The sequence below is a fragment of the Dermacentor variabilis genome, chromosome 2 (assembly GCF_050947875.1).
Source record: "Dermacentor variabilis isolate Ectoservices chromosome 2, ASM5094787v1, whole genome shotgun sequence".
NCBI lineage: Eukaryota > Metazoa > Arthropoda > Arachnida > Ixodida > Ixodidae > Dermacentor > Dermacentor variabilis.
The window spans coordinates 106408713-106425867 of NC_134569.1; the positions used below are offsets into that span (position 1 = coordinate 106408713).

Consider the following 17155-nt stretch of genomic DNA (forward strand, 5'->3'; position numbering starts at 1 on the left):
GTTTCGCTATAGCTCAAACATACATTTAAGTCTTCGTCGAGATTATTCGTATGAGGCAGTAATGACAAAAAACAGCGAGGTAAACTGCATATGCCAATACATAACTGTCACAAAGCGCAGCCCTAATCCAGGTTTCACGGCGCTGTCGATCGCGTTTTACAGACGGAAATCGGAAAATCCGCATTGCCCTGCTGGGATGGTTACGGGAGGTGCAGCCGTAAACGAGACACGACATTGGCATCGCGCCAAATTTCCATGGCAATAATGTTCGAAAGGCGTTCCATGCATGCGGCAGCGAGAATGGCAAGGCTCATAAGTGAGTGAAATAATTTTGTTGGAGTTCCGGCGAGGACGCGAACTCGTCGCGCACCCGGCTAATCCCACGTCGGGACTGGCAGGTTTCGCCCACCGATCTGGTCACGGGCACGCCGGACAGCCAGGATTTGCTTGTCCAGAGCGGGGCTACGCAAACGCGAGTCCCACTCCTCCTTGCTGAACTTGGGGTATATCGACCCGCACTCCCAGAGCATGTGTGCTAGAGTGGAGGTCTCCCGACGGACGGGCAGGCGTCGTCGCGATATACGTCGGGGTGAACCATGTAGAACGGCAAGACACGGATATGTGCCGGTCTGTAAGAGTCTAAGAGAAACGGCTGGCGCCCCATTCCACTGACAAGTGCAGCGCCTGCCACGGCCGTACTCCACTCACTCGGAGGAGAGAGTCGAGTCCGGCCGCGCGCCTGCCAAATTGCTTCGGTCTTCAGCCGCTAGGGCGCTGCGCATGCGCAGTTCAGCATCGCGAAAGGCGGATTGAGGACAGTGGCACAATAAGTGGTCAAGGCTCTCCTCGCATCCGCAAACATCACATGCAGGACTATCAGCCATTACAATTAGTGCAGGCAACGTGAAGGCAACTCCCAGTCACAACCGACACAGAAGAGACGGTTGGCGTCGTTGACGTCCTGCAGGAGGTCCAAGTTGCAGTGAAGGTTTTAATATGCGCAGTCTAGTGAGCCTTGTACGTGTGCTATTCAACTCTGCTAAGGAGAGCGTACATGCTATAATGCGAACTCGCCTCGTAGCGTCGGTCCTTCAGAGAGAAATGGCTACGCAGTCGTCTTCTTTGTTTGACGTCCGAGCTACCTTATCTGCGTCATCCTTGGTATCCATTGAAAAGAGATACCATGGCCCTATTCCATGGCCCGGACAGGCCGCCATTGGAATATGAACCTGGCAACATTTAACGCTAGAACGTTATCCAGTGAGGCGAGTCTAGCAGTGCTATTGGAGGAATTAGAGGGCAGTAAATGGGATATAATAGGGCTCAGTGAAGTTAGGAGGCCAAAAGAAGCATGTACAGTGCTAAAAAGCGGGCACGTCCTGTGCTACCGGGGCTTAGCGGAGAGACGAGAACTAGGAGTCGGATTCCTGATTAATAAGAATATAGCTGGTAACATACAGAAATTCTATAGCATTAACGAGAGGGTGGCAGGTCTTGTGAAACATAATAAGAGGCACAAAATGAAGGTTGTACAGGTCTACGCCCCTACATCCAGTCATGATGACCAGGAAGTCGAAAGCTTCTATGAAGACGTGGAATCGGCGATGGGTAGAATGAAAACAAAATACACTATACTAATGGGCGACTTTAATGCCAAAGTAGGCAAGAAGCAGGCTGGAGACAAGGCAGTGGGGGAATATCGTATAGGCACTAGGAATAACAGGGGAGAGTTATTAGTAGAGTTTGCGGAACAGAATAATAATATGCGGATAATGAATACCTTTTCCCGCAAGCGGGATAGCCGAAAGTGGACGTGGAGGAGCCCGAACGGCGAGACTAGAAATGAAATAGACTTCATACTCTGCGCTAACCCTGGCATCATACAAGATGTGGACTTGCTCGGCAAGGTGCGCTGCAGGGACCACAGGATGGTAAGAACTCGAATTAGCCTAGACCTGAGGAGGGAACGGAAGAAACTGGTACATAAGAAGCCGATCAATTAGTTAGCGGTAAGAGGGAAAATAGAGGAATTCCAGATCAAACTACTGAACAGATATTCGGCTTTAACTCAGAAAGAGGACCTTAGTGTCGAAGCAATGAACGACAATCTTGTGGGCATCATTAAGGAGTGTGCAATGGAAGTCGGTGGTGACTCCGTTAGGCAGGAAACCAGTAAGCTATCGCAGGAGACGAAAGATCTGATCAAGAAACGCCAATGTATGAAAGCCTCTAACCCTACAGCTAGAATATAACTGGCAGAACTTTCGAAGTTAATCAACAAGCGAAAGACAGCTGACATAAGAAAGTATAATATGGATAGAATTGAACATGCTCTCAGGAACGGAGGAAGCCTAACAGCAGTGAAGAAGAAACTAGGAATTGGCAAGAATCAGATGTATGTGTTAAGAGACAAAGCCGGCAATATCATCACTAATATGGATGAGATAGTTCAAGTGGCTGAGTTCTATAGAGATTTATACAGTACCAGTGGCACCCACGACGATAATGGAAGAGAAAATACTAGAGGAATTCGAAATCCCACAGGTAACGCCGGAAGAAGTAAAAGAAGCCTTGGGAGATATGCAAAGGGGGAAGGCAGCTGGGGAGGATCAGGTAACAGCAGATTTGTTGAAGAATGGTGGGCAGATTGTTCTAGAGAAACTGGCCACCCTGTATACGCAATGCCTCATGACCTCGAGCGTACTGGAATCTTGGAAGAACGCTAACATAATCCTAATCCATAAGAAAGGGGACGCCAAAGACTTGAAGAATTATAGACCGATCAGCTTGCTGTCAGTTGCCTACAAACTATTTACTAAGGTAATCGCAAATAGAATCAGTAACACCTTAGACTTCCGTCAAGCAAAGGACCAGGCAGGATTCCGTAAAGGCTACTCAACAATAGACCATATTCACACTATCAATCAGGTGATAGAGAAATGTGTGGAATATCACCAACCCTTATATATAGATTTCATTGATTGCGAGAAAGTTTTGATTCTGTCGAAACCTCAGCAGTCATGGAGGCATTACGGAACCAGGGTGTAGACGAGCCGTATGTAGAAATACTGAAAGATATATATAGTGGCTCCACAGCCACCGTAGTCCTCCATAAAGAAAGCAACAAAATCCCAATAAAGAAAGGCGTCAGGGAGGGAGATACGATCTCTCCAATGCTATTCACAGCGTGTTTACAGGAGGCATTCAGAAACATGGATTTGGAAGAATTGGGGATAAGAATTAATGGAGAATACCTTAGTAACTTGCGATTCACTGATACTGCCTTGCTTAGTAACTCAGGGGACCAGCTACAATGCATGCTCACTGACCTGAAGAGGCAAAGCAGAAGGGTGGGTCTAAAAATTAATCTCCAGAAAACTAATGTTTAACAGTCTCGGAAGAGAACATCAGTTTACGATATGTAGCGAGGCACTGGAAGTGGTAAGGGAATACATCTACTTAGGACAGGTAGTGACTGAGGATCCGGATCATGAGACTGAAAAAATCAGAAGAATAAGAATGGGCTGGGGTGCGTTTGGCAGGCATTCTCCGATCATGAACAGCAGGTTGACATTATCCCTCAAGAGAAAAGTATATAATAGCTGTGTCTTACCAGTACTCACCTACGGGGCAGAAACCTGGAGGCTTACGAAAAGGGTTCTACTCAAATTGAGGACGACGCAACGAGCTATGGAAAGAAGAATGATGGGTGTAACGTTAAGGGATAAGAAAAGAGCAGATCGGATGAGGGAACAAACGCGAGTTAATGACATCTTAGTTGAAATCAAGAAAAAGAAATGGGGTGTGGGGGGGGGGGGGCATGGGCAGGACATGTAATGAGGAGGGAAGATAACCGATGGTCATTAAGGGTTACGGACTTGATTCCAAGGGAAGGGAAGTGTAGCAGGGGGTGGCAGAAAGTTAGGTGGGCGGATGAGATTAAGAAGTTTGCAGGGACAACATGGCCACAATTAGTACATGACCGGGGTAGTTGGAGAAGTATGGGAGAGCTAGGCCTTTGCCCTGCAGTGGGCGTAACCAGGATGATGATGATGATGATGATGATGATGATGATGATGATGATGATGACCATGGCCCTTTTCTCTCAAGTGATGGACAAGTTCCACGATTTCGCACGTGAGCTGATCGTTAGTTCAATGTCAAAGAAACGGCTGCACACATTGCAAGGCCGACTTTGCATCGCAAAAGACTGCCCATTTTCGAGGACTTTCAGCAATTATCACATCAAGCGCGTCGCGGAGAGCCGCGAGATTTGCAGCGGTAGACGTAGTGATGTGGGAAGTCCTTAACCGCTGGGTTATTCCTGTTGTTGGTATAGCTACAGCGCCACCTGAACTGGTTATGTAGTTGAGCCATAAGTATAGACGTGTGTGTAGTAGCTGTAATCTGTACGCGATCAGCCGTCTGTCGACGGATATCACGTGTGGAGACATTGGTTGCCCTGGTAAATGCCACCGCTGCACACTTTTCACATGATAATTGAAGTCCTTGTTTTCGAAGGTAGGATGATGTTAAAGTGGCTGCCTTGTGAAGCCGCGCTCGAAGCTGCAGTCGCGTGACACCCAAAGTCCAAACACAAATGTCGTTGGCATAGATGGAGAGCCTAACGGTGCATGGAAGGATATCGGCGAGTCCAATGAGTGTTAGAATGAACAGCGTTGGGCTCAGTACTCCGCCCTGAAGCACCCCACGGTTACTGTAATGCTGGGAGGTCGGGCCATCCTCGGTAAGCATGAAAATGGATCTCTTATGTGGATAGCTACTAACCCAGAAAAAGATCTTGCAGCCAAGTCCTACTGCCTCTAACGCGTTGAAAATCGCTTCGTGCGTTTCGTTATCGTACGCTCCTTTAACGTCCAGAAACAGGGCAGCAAATAATGTTTTTGAGGACTTCCGGTGCTCGACGTACGTCACCATGTCGGTAACATTGTCTATGGAAGAACGGCCGCACCTCAAACCGGCCACTGCATCTGTGTATACCTGGTAATGTTCGAGGTACCATTCTAGCCATGCTAGAACCATCCCCTCCATTAGTTTTCCGATGCAACTGGCAAGCGCAATTGGTCGGTATGATGCTATGTCTACAGGCGATCGACTTGCCAGGCTTGAGCAGTGGAATTAGGCGACTGGTCTTCCATTCTTGGGGAACCGCACCTGTCTGCCAGGAGCTGTTGAACAAGAGCAGGAGCACTTTCGGAGCCTCTTCGTCAAGATTACATAGGGCACTGTATACCATCGGGTCCTGGTGATGATGAATGCTTGCACAAAACGAGTGCAGCTTCGAGTTCGTCTATGTTAAAAAGACTGTCCATGCGGGGTTCGCGTGAAATCGGTGAGTGGACGAACGTCGATGTTCCAGGGGATCTAGTTTTGCCTCCAATCCTCCTGTAGAAATCGTCAGCGACGTCAATCTCTCTGCATTTTTGGTGAAGGGCCAAAGAGTTGAAAGGGTGGCGCCGCTGAGGGGTTCCAAGGAGACGCCGTACAGTTCTACATATGTGAGACAAAGGTTTTCGTGGATCCAAAGAATCGCAGAATGGCATCCATCTTTGCGATGCAAGCTTGTCCATGTGAAGCTGAATTTTCTTTTGAGTTGTTCTGGCCAACCTCAGGTCATGTACAGACTTTGTACGCCTGTATCTTCGTTCTGCACGGCGACGAATTGCACGAAGCTTCTCCAGATCAATGTCGCATTCGGTGCGGCTAGACGTTCTCGTAAGAGAAAGAGAATGCGTGGCAGCCTTTAGAGCACCCTTTATGGTGTCCTCTAGGCTAGAGGACAACTCATCACGACAGCCGTATTCGACAATTCATTTGAACGTCAGCCAGTCGATACATTGTGTGACGCCTGCTAACTTGGAGTCTGTCAACCCTTCAATCCTAAGATAAGTAGGTCGGTGGTCACTTCCCCGCATTTCTATATCCGGAAATCACCTGACCTTTCTAGTGAAGGAGAATGAAACAAATGTGAGGTCCTGGCAGCTACAGTAGACAGTTCCACGCAGAAATGTGGGGCTTCCATCATTTAATAAGCACAGTTCTTGTTCGGAGGCAATTGACATAATCTTCTGCCCCTCGAGTTTATCTTAGAACTTTCCCAGATATAGTGGTGGGCATTAAAATCTCCAGTCATCACCAAAGGCTGCGTAGCCACTGTCGCGATTCGCCGTAACCGCTCGCAGTCCAGCCGACTTGAGGGCGATACGTAGGCTCCAACTAATGTGAATGTGAGCTTGCCTTTCTTCCCTGTCAGACCCTGCTAAAAGACAGTAAGCCATATCTGAGCCCATGTTTCCGCGAAGTATGTTGCAAAATCGTTCTACTTGGCGATTACTTCCCATCGACCTCTGGAGAGTATTTAGGTGAGCTATCGCTAGAAACCGTTCAGGAGTGGTTGACGGTGACAGCAATAAACCGATGCAAAAAAAAAAAAAAAAGAAAGAAGAAAAAGAAAGCAATACAAAAAGGAAAGATAAAACTTAGATAATAATCTAAAAATGTGTGCTCTGTCTGAAATGAACAATGTAATTTATGTCATTATAATAAAAACAATTAAAAATAAATGCAGGTGTAACCGTATAAGAGTGTACAATTTTAAAGCTACTTTCATGCCTCTAGGTGTCATTTTTATTCGTTAATTATTTCATTTATTTATGTATATTTCCCGGGGTGAATCTTCTGTCCTTGAATGTACCTTAGACATCAAGCTATCCACGTATAAAAGTGCTAATAAATGAGAATAATAAAATGCACATAAAATGCAAAATGAATTCAAGTCTGATTAGAATGACGACATCGAATCTTGAGTTACAACATCGGTAACATTGTCGAACCGAACATCCCCAACAATCTATGAAGGAACACTTGACGCAAAGGATTTGTAGGAAAAATTACGTACGCTGAAGTACGTAGCCTGGCACAACCCCTCTAACAAGTGAAAGCGTATGCGTTATATCAGCGTTGTAGTGGCCATGGTTTAGCCTAAAGAAAGAGAGATAAAAAAGTTTGATTATATTAGGAAAGGTTACATGTGAAGAAGCCGAAAGAAACGTTATACTGCCGCGTTGTGTTGTTTGTCTATAGTTGGGGGACCTCCGTAACAAAGTTGTTATCGTGTTTGGTCCAATTACTAGCCATACCGGCGCGATCCCCATCGTTCACCGCTTGCTGATCGCCACAAAACATTGCTGTGCTCGTGTCGAATGCTTTTGAATGTTCGTGTCCGTGTATAAATATATTCGCCAAAGAATCGGCAGAGCATTATTCTTGCACCGACTGTCGGCGGTGACTGCCTGCCTCATTGCCACATTAGTTTCCTTGCTGGGCACAATTTCGACTCAACAAAGCTGTTCCAAAGATCCTTGGGTGCTGTCACGTGACAGTTGGCAAATTTTCGTAAGCAGACTTCCCCTCAAGTTCAAGTTGTCCTTCACAATATGGCCGACATCATGCTCGCCGCTCTGCTAAAACTCGGGTGCAAAGAGTGGGGAAGGAGCGTGAGAGAAGGGGGGGGAAGATAATTTATGCGAGGATACCACGCTCTTTGGGAATCGGTGTAAGAGCTTCTCTCTTTGGTGTTGGCGAGGAATAAAAATGTTACTGTTTAGCCACCATCAGCGAGCACAGAGCACGCGGCCAAGTTGGACACGCTCTCACCGAGAAATGCGCCTCTCGCGACATAAACTTGTGGCGCCCCAGAACCACAGACACGACCGACAGAAACTGTCGCACGCACTACAAACGAACAACTAAACTCTTCCGGCACGAGTTATTTCTCTAAAGTAGTCATGCTGTATCAACCCGAGTCCAGCAGCCAACCACCGCTACACCACGTGGCCAATGAGGATAGTTCTGGTCCTGCCTGTTCGCGATACACCGTGCAAGACAAGACGATAAGCAAGGAGAGAACAAAGTGAAAGTGGGAGCCAGCGTTTCGACAAGTGGACTGATCTTCTTCAAGGCATTGACGAAGACAAGTCCACATGTCGAAATGTTGGCGCCTGCTTTCACCTTGTTCTCTTTTTGCACATCGTCTTGAATTTCCATCTCCCGCCTTCCTCCTGTCTACCGTGCAAGACAGTGAGCCAGTACCCACAAAGTGGAGGCACTAAAGTTTTATGAAAAATATTAGCACGTTTCAGACAACCAGCTTATATAAGCATACCAAAAGGGTAGGATCAGCGACACTATACACATGCGATGAATCCTAATTCGGCTTCAGTTAATTCTTTTATGGAGGGTAGGTCGGCCTGTATACGTTATAACATTGGGTGCGCTATTTCGGAAACTTCACAACTTCCTGAGTAACCTGGCAGTGCGTACAGCCATGGCACTCAAATCCACATTCTGCTTCAAATTTACGTCGCAGCTCTTTGGAGCTGCACAATATTCTTGCGCACTGGAACAGCGCTGCTGCCCATATACGCGCACTGAGGACGGTTTTAGTCCACCTCCGAGGTGCTATCTTGAACTTGAAGCGCTGGACCCTCGTTACTGCGTATTCTTGTGCTTGTTACCTGAGCACGTTCTGCGCGAGTGTGGAATGTCTGCGCATGAGTGCGTAATTTCATGCGTTACCAACCTTATCTTGAGTAGCATGTTAGGCGTATGGCCGAGCAAACATGATCCATCACTCACTAAAGAATGCCACTCTCTCTCTCTCTCTCTCGCCGAAATTTACGTTCATTTCTATGACTCGTGTTCTGAGTCACGACAAAGGTTCACTAAGTATATATACTTTCTCTTCACGGCGGGCGCTGCAATCTATATACTTTTCTGAACCGCCGTCAGTTTATCGATTTCGTTTTCACTCGAAGATAAGGTCGTTCCTGATACAGCTTTACGTTCTGTAACCTCCTGTGGCCGACAGCGACACACACACGCACACACACACACACACACACACACACACACACACACACACACACACACACATATATATATATATATATATATATATATATATATATATATATATATATATATATATATATATATATATGTTCGTCGAAGCTATCCTCAGCCTGATAACTGTGGTTTTACCTACAAGATCACTCGCGATAAAGCTGCGAAGTCGTTTGTGGTTTTCTGTTTGCGCTTTCCACCAGTAGCAGATAGGCGCCTGACATTCTTCTATTGAAACCTACTGTGGAACAGGGCTCCGATAACTTTTTTTTACAACGTGACGATGATATGTTAACTGAGAGAGAAGAGAAATGTGGAAATGACTAAGGAGCTCACATTAGTCAGGGAATGGCAAACGACACATTGTGATATTTTTGACGGTATATTTTCTAGTGACCGAGCTGGCCTTTATCACTTTCTTATACCCCAACCTTCATTTACACTTTTTTTTTTCTGAGTCACTAACCTAGGCAAACGCACACTTAAACCGAACACCGTACGTTCTCTTGTTAATTTTATTTTTCGTAGCAACATCAGCCCATTATTCAAGACTATTACTGAAGCGATAAAAATTGACTCACTTATAAAAACAAAAGCGTGATTTATTTTTTCTGAATTTGGTAAGATGACCACGCGAAAGGTTGTCGTCAGGAAATCTCGCTGGACCGAGGATGACTCCACGTAATGTCACATTATAACGTGATAGCGTTAAGGACCCCCTGTCGCAGAAAATCCGGCGTCGGTGTCCCTCGTCATGCAGTGGACATCGCTTCGGCAAAAAAGTATTTCGACCCAAATTCCGAACCACGCCTACCCAACCACTCCTCTACCACCGAAGTTCCTCATACCTTGTCTTTCATTCTTTACAAATTTATTCCTCGGAATTTTGACAACGGCAGCCCACAAACAAATGTAACGAAGAAAAAAAATAACACCGACAGCGCATATCCTTTATGTTAGCTCTTCTCGGACTTAAATATTAAAGTGCGAAACAATTACAGGAGATCGGCCCGTGCAAGAGGCCGCGAGTCTACCAGAAAGCTTGCCTTCGTGCTTAGCGTTCGCCGCCAGCGTTTCCCGGTAAACGTTACGGTTACGTAAGCTACAGTTGCCGGGAAGCAGGAAAAGCAGAAAAAGGTCTTTGAATGCTATCGCGTTCCACTCTTAAAGGCGAAGCTTTGCAATTAGATCCATTAAAAGCTCGGCATCAACGCACAGCGACAAAGATCCACCAGAATAGCAGCTTGGGCTTGTTGGTTTTTCATCCTGCTAGTAACAGCGCAAAATGTAGACAAGAGACGAGACAAGAAGACACCACAAGCGCAGCGCTTGTGGTGTCCTCTTGTCTCGTCTCTTGTCTACATTTTGCGCTGTTACTAGCAGGAAAGATCCACCGCCTTTCACACCGGACAGAAGTTCAGCATGGGAAAGTGACAAACTTAAATTCGATGGCGGAAATCCACTTTTCCACGCGCTAAATTACTAACTGTTTCTGTGCATTGTATTTCGTTAAATTAGTTGTGGATCGGTATTTCTGTCATGGTTCAACTGGCAGCCACTTGAAGTGGCCAGTATAGGTTTAGACATCTACCTAAGGGTCCGTGCAAATCACACGCAGCGAATCACTCCATCCGTATATAACATTTAGTTTCCTTTTTTTCCCCTAACATCAAGAGGAAATGTTTTGGAGCAGCTAACGTGAAAAGATAACCGCATACTGCATGTGAAAAACGCAATACAGATATCTAGCATGCGATCGAAGTTCTCGTAAATTTGCCTAACATCTACGAAGCTCACATACATACATACATACATACATACATACATACATACATACATACATACATACATACATACATACATACATACATACATACATACATACACACATACATACATACATACATACATACATACATACATACATACATACATACATACATACATACATACATACATACACACATACATACACACATACATACACACATACATACACACATACACACATACATACATACATACATACATACACACATACATACATACACACATACACACATACACACATACATACATACATACATACATACACACATACACACATACACATATATACATACATACACATATATACATACATACATACATACATACATACATACATACATACATACATACATACATACATACTCCATTTTGCGAAACGAGCTGTGGGCTTCGAACTAACATCAACTGCAAGGATCGGGAGCGGTTTTCAACATGCTAATAAAAACGCACCAGAGAACAACCAGAACACTAAGTATACGAGTTATCTTGATATCGGTTGCGTTTTCGTGCCTTTTGCATCTCCGCTTCAAACTGTTACGAGTAGGACGTGCTGTGCTGTACGCCATTAAACATGATTGCAAATAAATAAATAAGTAAATAAATAAATAAATTGAAACGTTCCATGCTGGGAGGCAGGAGTTTCCCCTTGCCTACTCCATTTCTTGAGACGGAAATGAAGCCGCCATTATTTGAAGGCGGCAAGTTTCAGTTCCGTGAGCTCTTTGTCCAGCAACTTTCCACCCGTTTCCACAGGTGAGCTTCTGTCCCCGAACCTCTTGGTCGACGTGGAACATGCGCACTGCGCACAATGGACATTACGGCCTTGCGCAACTGATACTCGACTATCCTAGAGGCTTTCCGTTGTCCTAGCGGGAACAGACCTAGTGTAACGATCAGTGTGCCAGTGCCGAGCATGCAGCCCAGTTTTTCCCATTTAGCTACCGCTATGCGCTGTTCCCCCCAGTCAGTGAACCCCGAAAATTACCGTGACTGCGTTTGACATGTCGACAAGGAGTGAAAGATATGAGAGTGTAGCTCCTGCCTGCCCCTTTTTTTTTTTTTTTTTTCTATGACAAGAAAAGAAGAAAGTAAAGTCAAACACACGCGTGCAGCTCGGGACACAAAAACACGTGAGCAGAAAGAGTCTCTCTCTTCTCGGCCACTCCTCGAAAAGGGAAGAATAGTCGTCGAGGATCATCCGAGAAGCAACAGCGCGCTCTTTTAAAAAGGACGAGGGATGGATGGGTCAGGCCTTTGGTCGCCATAATAGTGCCTGAAACATGTCTTCTAAACTCTCCACTCCACTGTCTCCTTATTGTTATACAGATATTTTGTGGTTGTTTGTTTACGGTGTTCTCGTGAGCGAGACTACTCACGATAAACGAAGAATGTTGTTCAGCTCTCGTTGTTTACGCACAGAACGAACCAATAAGAGCGCCCCTCCTCTACGAGGCCCCGCGGTCTTCGAGAACGCTCTCCGTCAAACCCTGAGCCCACTCTACAAACGTTCTCCTCCCTCTGCCGCATCACCCTTCGTGGGAAAGAAGCAATACGGTCCCTATGGACGCACGCACGCTCCTCTGATGCCAACAACCTCTGGCTGCGCGAACCGGTGAAAGTGAAAGCGCCGGATCGGCTGTTAGGGGCTGGCTGCTGTCGGGAGGCGAGGAGAGGACGAACAACGTAATCGAAGCAAGAAAAGGGGATACAAATACACCAAAAACCAAAAGTAAGCCATGTCAGTGCATACGCGGAGGAAGTGGCAAGGGCTGAGTCGCGTTTGCAAACACCCAGCGCGGAGGTGGCACGTGACCGCTGACGTCAACGCGTCAGTCACCTCTCCTCCTCCTCGTAGTGCGTCTGTGCGTTCGCAGTACCGCGGGCGACGGCGTCCGGCGTGTCGACCTTGGGAGCCGAGAGCTCCCCTCGAGACGCATATAAAGAAGTGAACAGACGCGGCGGCCGTTGCAGAGAGAGAAAACTCCGGAACGTAGCCGCAGCGCGAACTTGGTCTCCTTTTCTCTTAGTACTTACGAACCCGAAGCAGCGGTCGGTCGACTGACATTGGCCGCATTCACTTCCGCGCTTCTCTTTTTGACTTCGCCGCCGCGCCGTTGCTTCCGCCGCGCACCGTCTGCCGCCGGAAGGGATTGGCAGACGACATTTAGACTGACAGACGAACACGGTGACTCGACGGAGGAAGTAATTGCAGCAACCGTCGCCGCCACGCGAGGGGAAGTGTTGGGACCAGTGAACGAACACCACGTCCATTCGAAAGGATTTGCCACAGGAATCAAACGACGCTCTCACGCCCCATCATGCCGCATCTCAGGCCGGGAGATGACGAGTTCGGCGAGCACAATGTCATCGTGACGCGCATTCAGCTGGAGGATTTCCGGAAGAAGATTCTCGAGGAGATGGCTGCGCACCCAGGTAAAAAAAAACAACTCAAATACGATGCTGGCGATTTTATTCCGTAGTCAATCGCTCAATTCCAGTAATTACCTTCCTTACTTCAACTTTCCGTGTACGCTGGTCAAAATTCAATTTGTTGACCGAGCGACAAGAAAAAAGTGCATAAGCTTGCTCTGTTGCCCTGAACTATGCGGGGCAGTTAACTGGGACCTATACCTCTGGTTAAACCACCTTTTTTCTAGTATTATTCTCGATTTTCTACTCGGAGCTGATGATAACATTTCATTGTCAAATTTTATTTTACAATAGAGAATTTACGAGAAGAAGAAGAAGAAAAAAAAAAACAAAGGGTTGGAAAACGGGTTTAATAGAGGTGACGGTTGTAAGGTGCGCAATTACAGCGAACGCGGAAGGGATGAATTGCACACCGACGATTTACAATTCGATACCCATTATTATAGCCGCATGGAAAGGCCGCTCCATATAGCAAAGCCATTTGTGACTCATTCAATTTGTCCATATCATAAAACTGTCCTGTAATATTCGCTTTTCATCGAATTCAGGCGTGGCGTCATGGAGACGCACTGTCCGTGATCGTGACTCATTCGGGTTGGCTGATTTCCAAAAGCTCTCGAATGACCATAGGGACGAGTCACAAACGAGGCTGCGGAACGTGGTCAAAGATTGTGCATGCCATTCGGCCTGACTCGGAAATCGCATACGGCAATGGAAGCTAATCACCACGTGTTCTGCCCTTTAATTACCGAAAAAACGTATGTTAGGCCGTTAGGAAAAGTGAGTCACGCCACCTGTGACAACTGTCACCACTGCATGTGTCGCGGAAAACTTCATACGTAGTTTATTTATGTTTTTTTTTCTTCGTCAAGTGTATAATTAAGCACGCTGCATTTCCGTTGCTCTGTGTGTAGTGGTTTTACCTCACTTCTGATGGTTACGTAAGCCAATGAGGTTGCGCTTGTGCCAGTGTGTGTGTCCACAATTGTAACAGGTGCGCTTTCGTCCCCTTTTCCCAAGCATATAGCAAATCACCAAGTCACTCGTGCTATTACGAAGTAATGGGTACAATGACACTTCCCTTGCGTTTGTTCGTAATGCGGCACCTTGTATTACATTACCAAAGCGTGCCGAGCGCCATCACCATCGCCCTCGTCATTGGTTTCACTAAACGCCTCAGCGACCTGATACCTCTTTTCGTGAGTCGAAGGGGGAACGGCGCTGTCAAATACTGCCACGCTCTAGCTACATAGTCGCTATATAAAAAAGAAACCCAAACAGTGGGCAGATCACCGTGGGCCACCTCTTTCGGGCTCACTCAATATAGGCTATGCACGTTTTCAGCCTTAGAATGCAGATTGAATTCAAATATGTCGTTGTTCCCAGATTAACGCTGCCTGATTGGCGTCGCTTCAACTGAAACGTCACAGAAGTGATTAGGATGGTTATCAAGGGCCACCGAGAATGTCGTTTCAGGCAGCGTTATAATCGGGCATCAGACCAAGATTAGTGTTGTCCAAGAACGGGAAGCATGCAGAAATAGCAAATAAAGCTACGGGCGGGAGAAAAGAGGTGGAGGTCGGAGTAAATGCGGCCAGAGTGTCACAACGTGCCTATCACGTAACGGCGACGCTTAGGCGGGAGCAGCAGTCACGTAAACTGGGTTGAGTGAGAGAGTTGCGAAGCGTGCGAATCCAGCGGGAAGAAGAAAAAAAAATTCACGAATGTGCATATACGCTTCGGCACATTGCCCATTAGGACAGCCAACATAAGCGGCCAACTGCTAAAACAAAAGTGGCCGATCTCTTTGAACGCTGATCTGTTTGGCTGACGCTTATCGAATCTCCTCGTATACGAGATGGCCGTGGTATATACAGCCCGCTGAGCGCGTGCACTTGTGACGGACCAATGAGGGCTTCGGGGAGCGAGATAGAACTTCACCGGAGAGAGATGGTGAACATATTTCATTTGACACCTATATTCCGGTTTCTTATGGCCCCAGGAACGCCCTGGCATGGGATATTAGTGTATCTTGGAAGATTACCAAGACAGCGCAGGGCAGGGAGAGAGCCAGCTTCAGAGGGATGTGGGGCGAAATGACAGAGAAGCTTCGAGGAACGTTTGCGAATATGCAGGGACAACTTTATGAGATACCGGGGTTATCGGAATAACCGCCACAATGCCTTCAATGTGCTCAATCATTTTTTTCATTTCCGAAAGGTCGTGCTTGAACTCGATACGAGGCTTCACAAAGCTGCATCAGGATTCTTCTCAACCACGGGACTGGACTCTGCAGTGCGCGTAATCATGTTTTGCGGCGATATCGCTGGCATACGCTATCGGCGTGACTCGATCCGTCACAACAATCTGGCTGGGAGCCGATCTAGATGCCTCGAAATCGGATATCTGCTACGGGGGGCGACAACTGCATGATGCCGGCTTGCTCCGTTTCGTTGCGATGGCAACCGTCCCTGCAGATATATTTTGAAAAAGAGAAAACAGGGAGATGTGGCGGGGGAGATAAGCAGGGGTACGTTCGGTGAATGTTTCGAACGCCACGTCAGTAATAGTCGGAACCAGCTTTCGAGGGCCAATGAAGAACAGTGAAATGACTGATGTTGATTACCACTTTAGCGCAATAGTGTTTAGGGCCCAGTGTCGCAGAAAATCCGGCGTCGGTGTCGGTGATGCCCGTAGCAGAAAAATCATCCCGAACCAAGCATCCCGATCCACGCAGGCCCTCCGCGTGAATCGGGACGCCAGCGTTTCCAGGAAAACATTACGGTTACGTAAGCTGCGCTTGCGGGGAAGCGTGAAAACCGGTCGGGGATCTTTGAATGCTACCGCGTTCCACTCTTAAAGGCGAACCTCAAGTGTCCTCCCCATCTCGCGTCTCGGGGCAGCGACCGCGAGACGCGGCGTAATAACTTGAACCGAAGGTGCAATTCTCGAATTTTCATACTTGCCTCTCAAAGTCTATGTTAGGTGACAGCATAACCTCACGCGTCACAGAAAAAAAAAAATATGGAAAGACGGAAGGCATGCGTCTACATTGTCTGACTTCTGCAATGCAACTCTTCAGCTCTTTCTGTTTTAACGGCGTCACCCAAGCAACTAAAGAGCTTGCGTGACCAGCTAACTTTTAAAAGTCCACCTAAACCTTCTGATGATTGCATCGTGCATAACTATAGCGGACTAATATTTAAGATTCACCGCTCCACGCCTTCTGGAAGGAAAGACGTTACATTGAAACCTTGTAGAAATTCACAAACGGGCGGCCTTGAATAGTAAAGCTTATAACGCGATAGCATCGACGCGCAAACGGATGTGCGCCCGCTATTACAGGCCGGTGTGACGTGGTTTCAGTATAGTGAACTCTTTAGATGTTACGAAACTGGTTTGAACGCATGCACCACACGCGAGAGATCATTTTGAAGTCTCTACAGGCTGCGCCTTCACTTGACAGTCGATGCTATAATCCTCGTTAACCTACCGAGCACTTCCTATCGCGACCCCATCACGTCACGCCTCCTCTTTTCCTTTTTTTTTTTTTTGCGCTTCTGCGGAGATTAGTGCGTCGTGCGAGTTATACCCGGTTCTTAGAGCAACACGACGTGGACGGCATTAATCACCCACGCCGGACAGTTCTCGTGGTACCGCCTAGTTATGCTGTTCGTCCTAGCCCCGTTGCCGTATACGTATATACGTGACTGAGTTTCCGCTACTATATATGCATCACTTTTCTTCACGCACGGGCTTGTTCTGCGCAATGCCCGTTCGATGTGTAGCAGCTGTTGTCTTCACAGCCGCCCTCCCATTCTCGTCTTCTCTAGTTCCACACAAACGAGAAGAAAGGGGGTTAACCGAGGGGCCCGAAATGCATCCGAGGGGCCCGACGCGAAATGCGAAGGTTGTGGGTTCGGTTCCCACCTGCGGCAAATTGTTTTTTCATCCGCTTCAATTTCCATTA

General features: G+C 47.0%; 1 protein-coding gene across 1 annotated transcript in view; it reads left to right on the forward strand.

Annotated features, from left to right (window-relative positions):
• Window positions 1-12637: 12637 nt before the first annotated feature.
• The window catches only part of LOC142572481 (motile sperm domain-containing protein 2-like), a 58529-nt gene continuing 54011 nt past the window's right edge, over window positions 12638-17155 (forward strand). The window contains exon 1 of the mRNA XM_075681633.1: window positions 12638-13188. Within this exon, the coding sequence (XP_075537748.1) occupies window positions 13074-13188 (115 nt within the window). The 5' untranslated portion in view covers window positions 12638-13073. The remainder of the gene's footprint in view (window positions 13189-17155) is intronic.